The following is a 15,343-nucleotide window of genomic DNA, read 5'->3' as shown; positions in this document are numbered from 1 at the left end:
GGATAGCTCTCTTAGTACAGGGTATAAAAGAACATTAATAATTATAATGTGTAGTTTTCTCTTGATGTATTTCAGTATATGAACTAGATATTTGATTATTGATTCATTGAAATCCTTCCTAGCCCTTTGGAGGAACAGGCAGGCTTGGACAAGTATTTACTGAGCAGCTGCAAGTGATTATGCATGGTGTTATGGTAGGCCTGAGTATGAGCATTGGTTTATTGTTGACATTGCAGCCCAGGCTCGTGGGCTTTCTTTAACTCTATTTTAAGAAAAAGGGATTTGTTTTATCTCTCTCTATTTTAGCATGCACCCCACCTCAACTTCCCACTTCTAGGCCCTCTGCCACCCGACTTCATCGGTTCCTTTGAGTTTTCCTGATTAGGCCTCTGCTCTTCCTGATGCCTTATCACAACAGTGACGCTTGGCTTACATCATCATTTACCTCAAATCTAACTCCACTTATCCTAATGGAAAAGAAAGATAATGACATTGACAGTCCTCTTTAGTTTACAAAAATTGATGGTGGCAATGTATATTGGTTACCTAAGTTGTATTACTTTATTATATATAATATTTGTAATTCGCAATAAACCTACTGTAACTTATTTGGTGCTACTGACCAGTCAGTACTTAAGTTACATTGAATACAGTATTTCCTGTTCCATGAACCCACTCATTTTTTTTTATATCATTTCTTAAATGAAAGAATACAATGTTGTGCAATGTTGATGAGATTTTATTAAGCACTACAGGTTGTGAATAGTGATAGTTGAGGTTATCTAAACGATTGAGTCTTAGGGCATAACATTACAAGAAAAAAGTCGTAATATTTCAGGAATAAACTAAGAACAGAAGAGGTTGCTTTTGAATCATAAATGGATTGGTTTACATGTGCATGTTTTAGCATTTCCTGACAGTACATATGCTACTGTAGCCTACTGAAGTTTCAATTTTCCACCTCCCGTGAAGGGAAGAACCCAAACGCTTCCTCAAACTTTGTATCATCCAGATCGAGTCTCAGGGTTAGGTGTGTGTCCGATGGTCGTGTCCCAGGTATATAGCACATCAGCTGAGTGCTGAGTAATAGCATTATGCAGAACAGCCTAAAGTTTAGGTAGATTATGGCTGCCTTTCACATTTACATAGAGCCCATTTAGCTTTAATCACATTCTGATGCCATGACTAAGCTCTGCTGTACTACAGCTGCTCCTTTAAAACACATCTGGTTATTGACTAGTTATCATACATGATGTAACTGCTTTTATTTTCTCTGATAATAAAATAAGTTGCTTATTAGTAAAACATCATTCATTCGACACATAAAAGATAGACTGCTCTCATCTGTTTGCTACGAGAGAGTATGAAAATCTCGACCTGTTTCACATAAATTACGACTTCATTCCTAAAATATTGTGATTTTATTCTAATTAAATTACAACTTTATTCTCACAATCTCAGATTGTGGGCCTAATACTAGTCGTATATCTAAGGTAAAAGGATTTCTTCAGGCTCCGAAGCTTCACTCCTCATCAAAGCCTTTCTGTTACAGCCGTGGAAGTTGGAAAGAAAGAAAAAGAGAAAAAGCTGTTAGTTCTTCAGATTAGTATTGCTTCAGTGCCACAAAGCAATGCATTAATTTACACACTTATATAAACCAACATTTATTTGTACTAATACATGAATAGCAAAGCAGCATGTTAAATGCAGCCAACAGAGGGCAGCACGTGTCAGGCTCAGATGCTGTGCATGCTTCAAACCTTGGAGCCAGCATCACGGCTCTTGGCCCGCAGCTTGTTGACCTGAGACTCAGCAATGTCCGCTCTCTCTTCAGCTTCCTCCATCTCGTGCTGTAGTTTGCGGAACTTGCCAAGATGAATGTTAGCCTGTTCCTCCTGTTTAGGATAAATAAAAGAAACATAGTTACACATTGACAGGGGAAGAAGCCAAATAAAGACCTCACTTCACACATTTCCACACTTACAGCCTCCTCAGCAGATCTCTTGTAGGCTTTCACTTTCAGCTGCAGCTTATCTACCAGATCTTGGAGTCGGGCAATATTCTTGCGGTCCTCCTCAGTCTGTGAAAATAAGACACAAGGTTACAAAGTTAATTTCCTTTAAAAGAACTTTAACCACACATGCAGATTAATGAAGCTAGCTACATGCTACAAACCTGATAGGTAAGTTCTTTGATACGGCGCTCATATTTACGGATGCCCTTCACAGCTTCAATGCTTTTCTTCTGCTCCATTTCCACCTCATTTTCCAGTTCCCTCACCTGGTCAGGGACAATATTCTTTAGATAACAGTCCCAATAACTTATTCAACATAACTGCTAAAAAAAACAACAGGCATCTCAAACTGGAAAGAGTTACTCACCCTGGCCTCGAGCTTCTGCACCTGCTTCTTGCCTCCCTTCATGGCGATCTGTTCAGCTTCATCCAGACGGTGCTGCAGGTCTTTGATGGTTTGCTCCATGTTCTTCTTCATACGCTCCAGGTGAGCACTGGTGTCCTGCTCTTTCTTCAGCTCCTCTGCCATCATGGCAGCATCAGTAATGGCCTTCTTAGCCTTCTCCTCTGTGTTTCTGCACTCCTGCACCGCATCTTCTACTTCTGTCTGAAGTTGGACTGTATCAGCCTCCAGCTTCTTCTTGTGATTCATCAGGCTGGTGTTCTTTTATAGTACAATAAAGGTAATTCCGTTATACAATGTACTAGAGGAACATGTAAAATGCATTTAAAAAACGTTAGAAGTCTAGCATCTGCCATACCTGTGAGTGCAGTAGCTGCACCCTTTCAGTAACATCCAGCAGCTCTTGCTCAGCAAGTTTGCGACCTCTCTCAGTTTGCTCCAGAGCAGACCTGAGCTCCTCCACTTCGGCCTGAAGAAGGGTGTTGCGTCTCTCAACTATGGCATTGTTTTCTTTCAGATCATCATTGGATCGAAGAGAGTCATCTAGCTGGAGCTGAGCATCCTGGAAAATGTTCAAAGCCTCCGGTTATAAAGATACCATAGTAATGATGCCAGCAAAAATGAGAGGCATGTCCCCTTTTTTACCTTCAAATGTGCATGAACCGATTTGAGGTGTTTCTGGGCCTCAGCTGCCTGCCTGTTTGACTGGCTTAGCTGGATCTCCATCTCATTGAGGTCTCCCTCCATCTTCTTCTTCAAACGGAGAGCCTCATTCCTGCTGCGACACTCAGCCTCAAGGGAGCTCTGCAGTGTGTCTATCATCCTCTGCAGGTTCCTCTTGCACTGCTCCATCTCCTCATCTTTCTCAGCTAGTTTACGCTCCATGTCTGCCTTCATTTGGTTGAACTCAAGCTGGGCTCTTAGAATCTTACCCTCCTCATGCTCAAGAGTACCCTAAGATCAGTGGTGGAAGAAGTATTCAGATCCACTACTTAAGTAACATTTATAACACCACACTGTAAAAGTACTCTGTTACAAGTAAAAGTCCTGCATTGGAAATGTTACTTAAGTAAAAGTATGTAATTATCATCAGGAAAATTTACTTAAAGTATTAAAAAGTAAAAGTACTCAATGCAGAAAAACTCACATTTTAGAAACTGGAAACGATGAAAACTATAAAACTGTGTTTAATAAGCTAATCATTTCAGCGGGACTTGTAGGCCGTTATATTGGTAGGTAGTTTAATTTATAATAAAACATTGTATTTTATAAACTATAAATGTGTTTTGTGTGCAAAAATCTTAATTTGTAAAGTAACTAGTAACTAAAGCTGTAGTGGAGTAAAAAGTACAATATTTCTCTCTGAAATGTAGTGGAGTAGAAGTAGAAAGTGGCATGAAAAGAAAAGACTTGAGTAAAATACAAGTACCTCAAATTTGTACTTAAGTACAATACTTGAGTAAATGTACTTAGTTACATTCCACCACTGCCTAAGATAGACATAAGGAGTTTGTCAAACCATATATATTTCCAAATATTCTCCAAATTACAGCTTCATTTTGTAAACTATACATATACATACGAGAGAAACTGAGGTTTTGAGGTTTTAGTCTTACCTCTGCTTCCTCAAGGGCAGACTGAATCTCACTCTTTTCCTGCTCTATCTGCTTACGGACTTTTTCCAACTCATGAACGGTTTTTCCTCCCTCACCAAGTTGCTCAGTGAGGTCAGACATCTCCTCTGTGAATGAAAGTAATTGTACTTAATTTGGCACCTGCAATGTCTATTGTTTGTTTGGACACATTAAGTGATATATTACCCTGAAGATTCTTGTTCTCTCTCTTCATGGTCTCCAGTTGGTCTAGACACTCTTCATAGGAGTTTTTCAATTTGAAGAGCTCAGTGCTCAGAGACCTGGCTTCCTTCTGAGAGCTCTCCAACTCACACTGACACTCCTCATATTTCTGTTTCCACTCAGACAGGACCTGGACATTGAGATACAAGTTTTACAATTTTAAGTTTAAATCACCACGTCAAGCTCTCTACAGTTTTGGCAAAGGTGATTATTTGAGGAGACTCTTTTTGCACTGTAACAATATTTTTGAAACCCCAGGTTAATACTGATATACTTTGTCAAAGTTTCTTTGCTTCTTGTCCAGAGCAGCAGCAGCAGCATTAGACCTCTCCACATCCACCATGAGATCTTCAATCTCATTCTGCAGCCTGTGTTTGGTCTTCTCCAGAGACGAACATTTAGCATTCACTGCTTCCACAGCCTCCTCAGCATCCTGCAGACGCTGAGCCAGCTTCTTTCTAAAAATCAAAACAAGTTCCAAATTAAGGCGGTTGAGATGTGGAATGACATGCAGCGAAGGTGCCCGGCTTTATTCAAACTGAAGATATAAAACATTGTATATTGGGGCAAGCTGCCTGAGCCTCCTACAGCTTTCCAAATAAACATGATTTTTACAAGAATAATTTCAAATCTACGGCTGCCATATTCATACAAGCACACCGGTTTGTTGAAGCTGACTTTCACTGCGGTTTATTGTCTTTAAAGGAAACTCAAAAGGTGTTGCGCAATGGTTGATTATCCCATGGACTGTCATGAGGATGATAGTCATTTTACTTTTTCGATTTCGATTCTGTCAGTCAGTTTACATCGACAAAAAGTGTTTGTTTTTGTCACTGTCAGTTTACATCCACTAAAAGTGCTTGTTTTTGCCACTGACAGGCTTAGATAAGTGTCTGACAACATAATTGAAAGATGGTAAAGTCCAGTTCTGAAATCTAGCGAGAGGTGACTTGTTGGAGTACAGAAAGCGTACCATGTGTTAGAGTGTTGTCTGAAAGATTTTCAATAAAATCAATGGTTTGTGTTTGCACATTTACGATTTCCATAATGTAGTCAAACATTTATAATGACAATCTGAGCGTGTCAGTAGCAAAACAGCACTTTAAGTTGACGTACATTGACAGTGATCATTGCCCCATATGTTTACTTTGCAGCCCAGTTCGCGGCTAACAGCTGCAGGGCTCTCGCTTAAAAGTGGACGATTTAAACAATTCTTGTTCCTATTAGTCACTTAGACACAAACACATGGGTAAATAGTTTACAGGTTGAAAAATACCAAAATTCCTTAAGGCTTTATCTTACATCATATTTTGGATTAATGTCCTTGTATGTACTAGACTCACTTGGCCTCCTCCAGTTCCTCGGTTCTCTGGATGGCATCAGTTTCGTACTTGGTTCTCCACTGAGCCACCTCAGAGTTGGCCTTGGACATGCCTCGCTGCAATTCAGCCTTGGCCTCCTGCTCCTCCTCATACTGCTCCCTGAGCAGGTCACAGTCATGACGAGCAGACTGCACTGCATGGGCTAACGCATTCTTGGCCTGGATAAATATTGATAATGTGGGTATTTCTCTTGGACATGCAAGTAGTTTTGAAACGTAGAGATAAAATAATACATTTTGGCATTTTCATACCTTTATTTCCTCCTCTAGTTGTCTTTTTAGATCTTCAAGTTGTTGATTGTAGGAATTCTTTCCTCTGGTCAGCTGAGAAATAAGAGATTCTTTCTCCTCCAGCTGTCTTGAAAAGTCATCTAGAGAGGTAAAATAAGTTTTAGAATTGCATTGTTCCACATTAAACACATTTATTATTTCAAGTGCAAAGCGAATCACTGACCATTCTCAGCTTGAAGCTTGGCTTTCTGGGTGGTGTAGTCATTAACGGATCTCTGATATTCATCACACCTGGTCCTGTATTCATTCATTTGATCCTCCAAAGTTCTGCAGGTCTTTTCCAAGTTAATCTTATATAGGAAATATACCATATAGTTTACAGGCATTGTTTACTACTTTACAACATTAGACATCTCTAGACATGTATTCACTACTTTGCTGATTTGAGGGATAGAAGACTTAATTTTAAATCTAGCTCGTCTCGTCCACCTATCCTAATAAGAACAACACATTTAAGTTGGAAGTGTTCATGTTCACAGTTTACTGATGTTGCATCACCTCTATGTATTAAACTGTCATCATTTAGTTAACTACCAGGTTGTCAGTTCCACCAGTGTGGAAATGTACCTGAGCAACTTGATGCGCACATACCTTAGACTTAGCTACGTGTTCCATATTGGAGACCACATCATCCAGCTCCAGTCTGAGCTCGCTCTTCTCCTTCTCCAGTTTCTGCTTGACTCTCTGCAGGTTGTCAATCTGCTCTCCCAGGTCAGCCACACTGTCAGCTTGTTTCTTCCTGAGTGTGGCAGCAGTGGCTTCATGCTGCAGAGTGGCCTCTTCAAGGTCTCTGCGAAGTTTAAGGAACTCAGCCTCCCTCTTCTTGTTCATCTCAATCTGAGCAGATGTTGCTCCACCAGCCTCCTCCAGCCTCTCACTGATCTCCTCCAGCTCTCTGGCCAAGTCTGCTCTCTGCTTCTCCACCTTGGCTCTGGCAGCTCTCTCTGCCTCAAGCTCTTCTTCCAGCTCCTCAATGCGGGCCTAGTAGAGCAACATGTTTAAATGTGGTAATACTTTGGGAAAAATGCTATTGTATGTAATTCATTCACAGCCACTAGTTCACATTTGTACCTGCAGCTCTTTTATCTTCTTCTGGAGTTGAATGGTCATGGTCTGCTCATCTTCAATTTTGCTGTTTAGCTGGCTGACCTCAAAGTCTTTCCTGCAGAATTTTGTTTGATTAGTGTTAGCCAAATAAAACTGCATTCACAATATTAAATGACCATACAGAATGAACAATGTCATGATGAATTTGTACTTTTTCAGGCGCTCCTCCAGCTGTTGCTTATCATTTTCTAAATCCATTACAGTCTCCTGGGTCAACTTTAAGTCTCCCTCCAGCTTTCTCTTAGCTCTCTCAAGGTCCATTCGAATCTTCTTCTCTTGCTCAAGAGATCCTTCAAGCTTAATGCAAATACATTTGATTACAACATTTGTGAATCATTTTTTTAATACTTACAATATAATCTAAGTAGTACAATTTTGATATGGATTCTTACATCATCCACTTGCTGCTCCAGCTTGGTCTTGGCCTTGGTCAGAGTGTTGACTTTGTCTTCTTCACTCTGCAGATCATCCAGCGTTTGCTGATGAGCTTCCTGTAAGGCTTTCTTTTCTTTGGTCAACTTAGCAATGATTTCATCCAGAGCAGCCATCTCTTCGGCCAGGTTCTTCACCTGTGAACCAAGAAAAGATGAGTTACTGGATGCCTTGTTAAGTTGCTGATCTGAAACAAATTAAGGTTAAGTTAGATGTCATACTGTACCTTGTTCTCTGTGGCATGCTTCTCTTTCTCCACTTTAGCCAGAGTTAACTCTAAGTCATCAATGTCTTTCTTCAGCTCAGAGCACTCATCCTCCAGCTTCCTCTTCTTGGCAGTCAGTTCAGCATTCATCTCCTCCTCATCCTCCAGTCTTTCTGTCAGCTCTTTGGCTTTTGCCTCCAGCTGAATCTTGTTTTTGATCAGCCCCTCACATCTTTCTTCAGCATCACAAAGATTATCTTGCTCCTGCCAAACATTCAATCTCATTAGCACATAACTTAATGACACGTTCAAAGGAAAATGTCAGTATAGTGGCATTCTCACCGCTTGAACTTGAAGTTGCAGGTCATTCTTCTCTTGAAGAAGAGAAACCATTTTCTCCTCTAGTTCCTTTCTACGAGCTTCAGATTTTGCGTAAGCCTCCTTCAGCTTCAGGAATTCTTCCTTCATGTTTGCCATCTCCTTTTCTGCCTCAGCAGATCTCAACAACGGTTTGATCTTGAAGAACAGCTTCATCCAGGGCCAATTCTTGACCCCCATAAATGAACGGACATTCCATTGGATCACTAATAATGCTTCTCTGCGTTCTACCATCTTCTGATACTCAATACGAGACAAAAGACCACGGGATCTGGCTTGAATACCAGTGATGATTTTGGAGAGACGCTCATCTCTCATCTCCTCAAGCAGACCCAGTAAACCAGCCTTGAAGAACACCTAACAACACAGATGGGTATTTAAATTTTGGCTATCTTCTTCATCTCTTTCTGGGATGTTTCACTTATCCCAATATCAGAACAACTTCAGATGATACCTTGGTATGTCCAAACTTGTACTGATTGTGATCAATATCCAGAGAACCCAGAAGTTTCTCAGCTCCCTTCCTGCTGTCCATGAACTGACCCTCAGGGATGGCAGCAGGATTCAGGATGCGATATCTGGGAAACAAAAAACAAAAAGTATTTTGGAGAATAATATTTAACTTCTGTTTGAAATTATACAGTATTTGACTTAAATCGCATAATACCTCTGTTTGAAATCTCCATAGAGGATCCTGTTGGGGAAGCCCTTTCTGCAGATCCTGATGCCTTCCAGCACACCATTACAGCGCAGCTGGTGCATCACCAGAGGGTTCTCCATGGCCCCAGGAGTCTTGGTCTCATTGGGGATGATGCAGCGTACAAAGTGAGGGTGAGTCGACCTCAAGTTGGTCATCAGCTTGTTCAGGTTTTCCTTTTAATATGATGAAGCATACATTTATAAATACTGACTTTTATAGCATCAATATTATGCAAAAATACCAAAAATGTCATACACAATACCCTATGAAGAGCGGACACAGTCTGAAATGATGATCCCTTCTTCTTCTTCTCTTTTTTGGCTTCACCATCACCCAAAACTGTTCAGAAAAATAACCTGAAAATGTAACCTTATAGCTAGACAAAAATAAATGTAGAATTTCCAATCAAGATATTCACGTTAGGGTACCTGCTTCTGCTCCAGCATAATTTACGAAGAGGACAGATAACACCTTGAGATTAGACTTCTGGTAGAGTCCTACAACGGTCTCATTCAGAGGATCCTTGTTCTTCACCAGCCAGTTGTTGATATTATAATCAACAGTTCCAGCATAATGCATCAGGGCAAAATGAGCCTCTGGTTTCCCTTTAACAACTCTGGGCTTCTGGAAGTTGGCGGATTTCCCCAGATGGTTGTCATAGAGCTTAGTTTTAAAGGTGGTATCAGAAGCTTTGGGGAACATGCACTCCTCTTCAAGGATGGACATGATACCCATGGGCTGAAGGGACAAAAATATGAGTCATTTAAAAATTAATCATAATATTTTCAATAAATCGGTACGTACGGCTAAACATAGTCCAGTCGCTCACCTTTTCAATCAGGTCAATGCAGGCCTGCAAGTCCATACCAAAATCTATGAATGTCCATTCAATGCCCTCCTTCTTGTACTCTTCCTGCTCCAGCACAAACATGTGGTGGTTGAAAAACTGTTGCAGTTTTTCATTGGTGAAGTTGATGCACAGCTGCTCAAAGGTGTTGTACTGCAAAGAGAAAATATGTAGGATTTTCTATCCATTTTGTTGAAAGAGGGCTGGTTAAATGTGAGCTAATAAGATCATTTACATCAAAGATCTCAAATCCAGCGATGTCCAGCACACCGATGAAATATTGGCGAGGCTGCCTGGTCTCCAGTGACTGGTTGATTCTTATCACCATCCACAGGAACATCTTTTCATAAACGGCCTTGGATAGAGCTCCAATGGCATAGTTCACCTGGAAAAAAGACAATATATCTATTACAAAGCATATAAATGAATACAGCTTTTTAGCCTCTGCAGATGTTGCCATATACTGTAGAAAACAGAATGTATTCCTGTATTGGTTATAGAAACTTTGTGTATAAGATTTAAGTTGACTTTTTTTGTAATTCTTACTTGAGCGACATTTTGTCCCTTGGTGACCCACTCATTCCCTACTTTGACTCTTGGGTGACAGAGACCCTTGATGAGGTCCGCGGAGTTCAGGCCCATCAGATATGCGACTTTGTCAGCATCTGAATCAGGAAAGTGAATTCTGTAAAACTGCCTACTAACGCCATTATCTATCTTGTTGGTTCTGGGCATGACAAACAGAGCTTCTCTCACCTTCAGTGCCATCAGCCTCTGCCTGCTCTTCACGCTGCTTGGTCTTGAACTTCATGTTGCCATGATGCATGATGGCTCCAGTCAGCTTGTACACAGAGTTCTTTTCCTCTTGAGTAAAGCCCAACACATCAAAGGCACTCTGTGGAGGAGCACATGATAACTCCTCAAGATTTGTGCAAGTAACATAGTTTTGATCCAAATTCTAAATTTGGGACTCAAAAAATTCTAAATCCTTAAAAGCTACCTTAATAGCTATTCTGTACTCGGTGAACAAACTGTACAATAAGAAATGAACAACTTCATCGTGGGTAGTCTGACGTCTACGTCAGAACGCAACTGTCCAGTCAGAGCATAAATTGCGTGATCAGCGCAACACACACAGAGAGCTTAATGAAAGGTCAGAAACAGCTACAACTACTTTGTACCTGTATGTGTGAACTCAGCAAAAGACCGTGTTCAAACCGACTCTAGCCTTGAATGAAAAAATGTAAAAATCCTGTCTCTGAGTATTATAAACAGCTAAGAAGTGCTTTAGCTTCTGATAAGTCTTTGAACACATTAATCTGTTACTCCAACTGGACTTCCTGGATTGCATTTCGTTGTCTCACCGGTACCTTAACAAACACAGCCCCCTGCTTTGTTTGAACACTGGCTTGTTTCTGGAATGAAACCTGTGTAACTCATTTAGTCATAATGATTAGAGTTTAACGTAATATTGTAAAAAGAGGAATGAGTGAGAGCCTGACATCTGTTGCCATCAATTCCTCTGCATCATCAATGGAGGCCACTTGGGTTTCCCCCTGAGAGATGAAGGCATAGTCGTAGGGATTATTTGTGATCAACAGCATCTCTGGAGGACAGAGAGAGAGAGTGTCAGACAAAGTCAGACAGATGGACACACAAGTGCAATAAAGCACCAATGACAGCCATGGTTTTAATTTTTTCAATTTTTCTTTTCATGGTGGCCAACCAACACTGAGACACAAATGAATCATAGCCTTGTACTAACCCAGGAGTTCAGGCTTCTTATTTGAGAGAATCTGGTAAAAGATGTGGTAATCTCTTTCAGCCTTGAGCTGGAAGGTCACACGAGACTTCTCCAGAAGGTCTGAAAAGTGAAAAATACAAGAAAGAAAAAATGTCATATGTAAAATCAACTCTAGACCTATGTTGTAAAACATAAATAAATTATTATTAAAAGTATTAGTGTATGTTAGATAAGGGTGTTTGATCTTACATGTTTCAATATCAGCAGAGGCCAACTTCCCCCTGGCATCAAAATGAATCCGGATGAATTTACCCTGAAAATATATTGTAGTTTATAGTTTGCATTTTTAAAGAAACCTTGATATCTGCTACTACCACTATATACATGGAAATGTATAATTCACAATTTAGTCACACAAAAATTAGACACTCACAAATCTAGAGGAGTTGTCATTCCTGATGGTCTTGGCATTCCCGAAGGCCTCCAGAGCAGGGTTAGCCTGGATGATTTGATCCTCCAGGGTACCCTGTCAAAAGGCAACATTATATATGCTCAATCTGTAACAAATGTTTAAAGTTACACAGCGAGGCTTTAGCAACCTCTGGTGGCAGTTTTTGAAACTGAGCAAGCAAGTAAGCAAATCTATTCCATTTCAGTTAAAGGGGGTAATAGTTCATAGTTACGTCAACTTCCACAACTCACACCTTTGACAGAGCTTATTAGTTACCTTGTCCTTGGCATTGGGGTCTTTCTTTACACCGCTAGCTGCAATACTTGCAAAATACTGGATGACTCGCTTTGTGTTGACAGTCTTTCCTGCACCAGATTCTCCACTGCAATTGAAAAGTCAATGATCAATAAATACAGTAGCATAATGTAGAATAAGATTTTATTTCAGAGCATTTAGTGTCATATATGCTTTGCAAGAATAAGACATTACATACGTGATCAAAATTGACTGGTTTTCGCGGTCTACAAAAACAAGTTTGCAGAGAGTATAATTTTGTGAGTATCAGATTCAGCATAATTACAGTACACATAACAAAAGTTATCTAAATGTATTAGGTTTTACCTGACAGCATGTACTGATATGCATTGTCAGAGATGGAGAAGATATGAGGAGGAGCTTCAGCCCTCTTCTTTCCTCTATAGGCAACAACCACCTCTTGGTTGTAGACTGGCAGCCACTTGTAGGGGTTGACAGTCACACAGAAGAGCCCAGAGTAGGTCTGTGAAACACAGAAAAAATATAACTGTTCTCACATCAACCATCTGTAATTTAAAGCTTTATGTTTTTATATATTGATCATTTCAGCTTTTGGACACACTATTTTCTCATTCTTGTACCTTTGACTTTTTGGTCCATTATTTTGTTTTTGTTTACATCTTAAAGAAAGAACTAATGCCAATATTTATTTAAGAATAGGAGCAAAATTAACCATGATCTCATCTTCTATACGTGTAAACAACTGTTTTATCACATTCAGCAAACCACGCTTTGAGAGGTGCACAGTACAGTTTATTGACAAATCTTTTTCATGTGATTGTAGACTACTCACATAGATCATCCATGCTGCATAACGCTCTTTGAGGTTAAATAGCACAGCTGGTTCATGGAGGAAGGTCAACATGGCCATGTCCTCGATCTTGTCAAACTTTGGAGGATTCTGTTGCAGAACCAGGGACTCTTTGACCACCACAGTCTAAGGAAAATGAATGCAGTTTTTCTGATTAATACAGTATGTAATAGTCACATTTTCAAGGGTTCCACTCCGGCCCTTTGCTGCATGTCATCCCCCCTCTCTCTCCCCCATTTCCTGTCTCTCTTCAGCTGTTATAATAAAGGGAAAAAAACAAAAATATCTTATAAGTAAGTAAGTAAGCCAAACATTCATTGATTTTGTTAACATGCATGCACGTGCTACCCTATTATACAGCTTGTGTAATGTTACAAAGCATGCCACACATGGCAGATGGCAGCAATGCCTTGTTTCACCACACACTTTACTGGAGGTTCTTTCATGGCAGTGGTACTCAGGGTCCCAATAGAATTTGTATTTACACTCACTCAAGGATAGATGCTTTGAATCACACATAGAGTTACTCTCACATTATCACTTGCTCCCAGACAAGGACTCTCACATAGACACTCACAGCTAATGTGTTTCCAGTGCTGCTCTAATTGATCCTGGTGATTGGAGTGACCCAGTTAGGATGGATTCAGTTTTCGTTCTGGGACAGATTGGTTTCAAGTGAACTATAGAATGAAGTGGAGCAGTCTCTGGATTTGACAGTGCTTAACTTTTGGCATTCTAGGTAGATTAAGGCAAAACATGTATTTTATAATGTATTTTATGTATGTGTTATTTTAAACTCTGTTTATGGCCTGCCTTTTACTTCTGGTTACCCCAAGATTATTGCAAGTGCTGTATTTCAGCAATACACTTAGTTTATACATGTTGACTTGTTAAGGTTAGGGTTTGGGTTGATAGTAATTTTCCATTTCAAAAGTCAATTTTATTATAGCTCAATATCACAAATCACAAATATGCCTCAGAAGGGTTAGGGTTAGGGTTGTACAGCAGAACACCCACATCCTTTGACCCTAACATCAGATGAGGAAAAACAGAAAGAAACCTTTAGGGAGAGCAATTGAGGAGGGATCCCTCTCCCAGGACGGACAGCCATGCAATAGAGTGGTAGGTACAGAACAGACCAGCATAATGAAAGTAAAGTATAAACAATCCATATGACACAATGATACATAGGAAGTGAGAGGCGAGAGAGAGGGTTGGGAGAGAGACAGAAATGCTCAGCAACCCAACCTATAACAATAATAATACTAACAATTATAATAATAATAATAATAATAATAATAATAATAGAAATATGACTAATAATAAAAGTAGTTTCAGTAAAGATAATAGAATGATGATGATAACAATAGCAGTAATAATAATAATGTATCATTGCAACTATGATAACAAAACCGTATGTGTTGTTAATGATATAAGCTAAATGTCTGAATGGTCAAATGAAACCACTAACCTTCCCATTCTGTGTCTCTACAGTGACCTTGTCTCCATCTCGGCTGCTGATAGTTGCCTTCACAAACTCCTCCACTGGATCCGGGACAAAGCATTCCTTCTTTATGTCGAAGAGACGCGTGGAGGCCTCCATGCGCTCCTTGTCCGACTTCCTCAGGTACGGAGCAGCCGCCCCAAACACAGACATCTCCGCATCCCCCATGGCTGCACTAATGTACACACAGTTAGTAGAGGTGATAACAAAACGTTTGTCTTTTATATCAGTCTTTAACTCTATAATATGAATTGCTAAGGAAAGGAGAATTTACCAGTGGATTCAGCTCCAATGACAGGTGAGCTCAGACTTCAGAGTATGCCAGTGACCTAAAGGGAGTAAACTATAATCAGGATATTGTGAGGATATTGTAAAATGTCTGAATTACAGTTGCTTACTTATATTAGTATTTGAAAAAGTAACAGGTCGCTGGTCTTTCTTACTAGTATTTTGGATCATTAGTTCAAACTAGTTAGATCAAATGTTCAAAAGTATATCTGACAAAAACATGTTATACACCTTGTTATGCATGTCACTCTTGTATTAGCTATGCTTTAAATTTAAAAAAAGGTGTACATTCCTATCACATATTTAAATTGATTTACCTTTAGTTTAGACAGCAGAAAAATACAGTATAAAAAACAGCAAGAATTCAAAATACAACCAGTTGTGCAGACTTACAGAGGCCAGGTGAAGAGGATCAGCTGCTAGACCTGTAGGGAAGGCAAGGATCAAATATATAACCCCTGATAACCCAGCTTTACAAGGCCAAGGTTACCACCCTTTCCCACTCACGCACACACACATATCTCAACAATCACACTACTTCACACATACCCCTTTACCCTCACACCCACACACACACACACACATACACACACACACATTGTGGTCATCGCCATCA

General features: G+C 39.9%; 1 protein-coding gene across 3 annotated transcripts; it reads right to left on the bottom strand.

Annotated features, from left to right (window-relative positions):
* Nucleotides 1-721: 721 nt before the first annotated feature.
* On the bottom strand, nucleotides 722-15,194 carry LOC120567806 (myosin-7-like). 3 transcript variants are annotated; one of them, XM_039814848.1, is made up of 38 exons: nucleotides 15,121-15,194; nucleotides 14,714-14,782; nucleotides 14,407-14,614; nucleotides 12,918-13,061; nucleotides 12,431-12,587; nucleotides 12,303-12,330; nucleotides 12,086-12,191; nucleotides 11,792-11,884; nucleotides 11,608-11,671; nucleotides 11,380-11,478; nucleotides 11,117-11,220; nucleotides 10,371-10,509; nucleotides 10,161-10,279; nucleotides 9,850-9,999; nucleotides 9,597-9,767; nucleotides 9,196-9,505; nucleotides 9,030-9,106; nucleotides 8,735-8,940; nucleotides 8,522-8,645; nucleotides 8,032-8,424; nucleotides 7,711-7,953; nucleotides 7,445-7,621; nucleotides 7,204-7,349; nucleotides 7,017-7,107; nucleotides 6,537-6,926; nucleotides 6,109-6,235; nucleotides 5,907-6,025; nucleotides 5,617-5,813; nucleotides 4,548-4,731; nucleotides 4,238-4,403; nucleotides 4,034-4,158; nucleotides 3,063-3,371; nucleotides 2,776-2,979; nucleotides 2,382-2,678; nucleotides 2,176-2,280; nucleotides 1,985-2,080; nucleotides 1,761-1,895; nucleotides 722-1,543 (listed from the first exon to the last, which is right to left on the bottom strand). In XM_039814848.1, exons 3-38 carry the CDS (start codon nucleotides 14,605-14,607, stop codon nucleotides 1,523-1,525), a joined length of 5,817 nt encoding a protein of 1,938 aa, XP_039670782.1. In that variant the 5' UTR covers nucleotides 14,608-14,614; nucleotides 14,714-14,782; nucleotides 15,121-15,194; the 3' UTR covers nucleotides 722-1,522. The 3 variants fall into 3 exon arrangements, with proteins under 3 accessions (XP_039670782.1, XP_039670783.1, XP_039670784.1); XM_039814849.1 differs by having other exon boundaries at nucleotides 14,714-14,768; nucleotides 15,121-15,179; XM_039814850.1 differs by lacking the exon at nucleotides 15,121-15,194 and having other exon boundaries at nucleotides 14,407-14,609; nucleotides 14,714-14,754.
* Between the last annotated feature and the right edge of the window lie 149 nt (nucleotides 15,195-15,343).

This window comes from Perca fluviatilis, chromosome 11 (assembly GCF_010015445.1).
Source record: "Perca fluviatilis chromosome 11, GENO_Pfluv_1.0, whole genome shotgun sequence".
NCBI classification, from domain to species: Eukaryota; Metazoa; Chordata; class Actinopteri; order Perciformes; family Percidae; genus Perca; species Perca fluviatilis.
The sequence above is the reverse complement of the archived record's forward strand: the minus strand, read 5'-3'. Positions and strand labels throughout refer to the sequence as shown.

Bases quoted from the DNA above. Each gene is read 5' to 3' on its own strand.
- LOC120567806 (XM_039814848.1), bottom strand. From the start codon at position 14,607: ATGGGGGATGCGGAGATGTCTGTGTTTGGGGCGGCTGCTCCGTACCTG. The intron at 11,479-11,607 runs GTAAGATCAAAC...TTCACTTTTCAG, and splicing joins CTCTGCTGATATTGAAACAT to ACCTTCTGGAGAAGTCTCGT. The intron at 2,679-2,775 runs GTATGGCAGATG...GTACTATAAAAG, and splicing joins TGCAGCTACTGCACTCACAG to AACACCAGCCTGATGAATCA.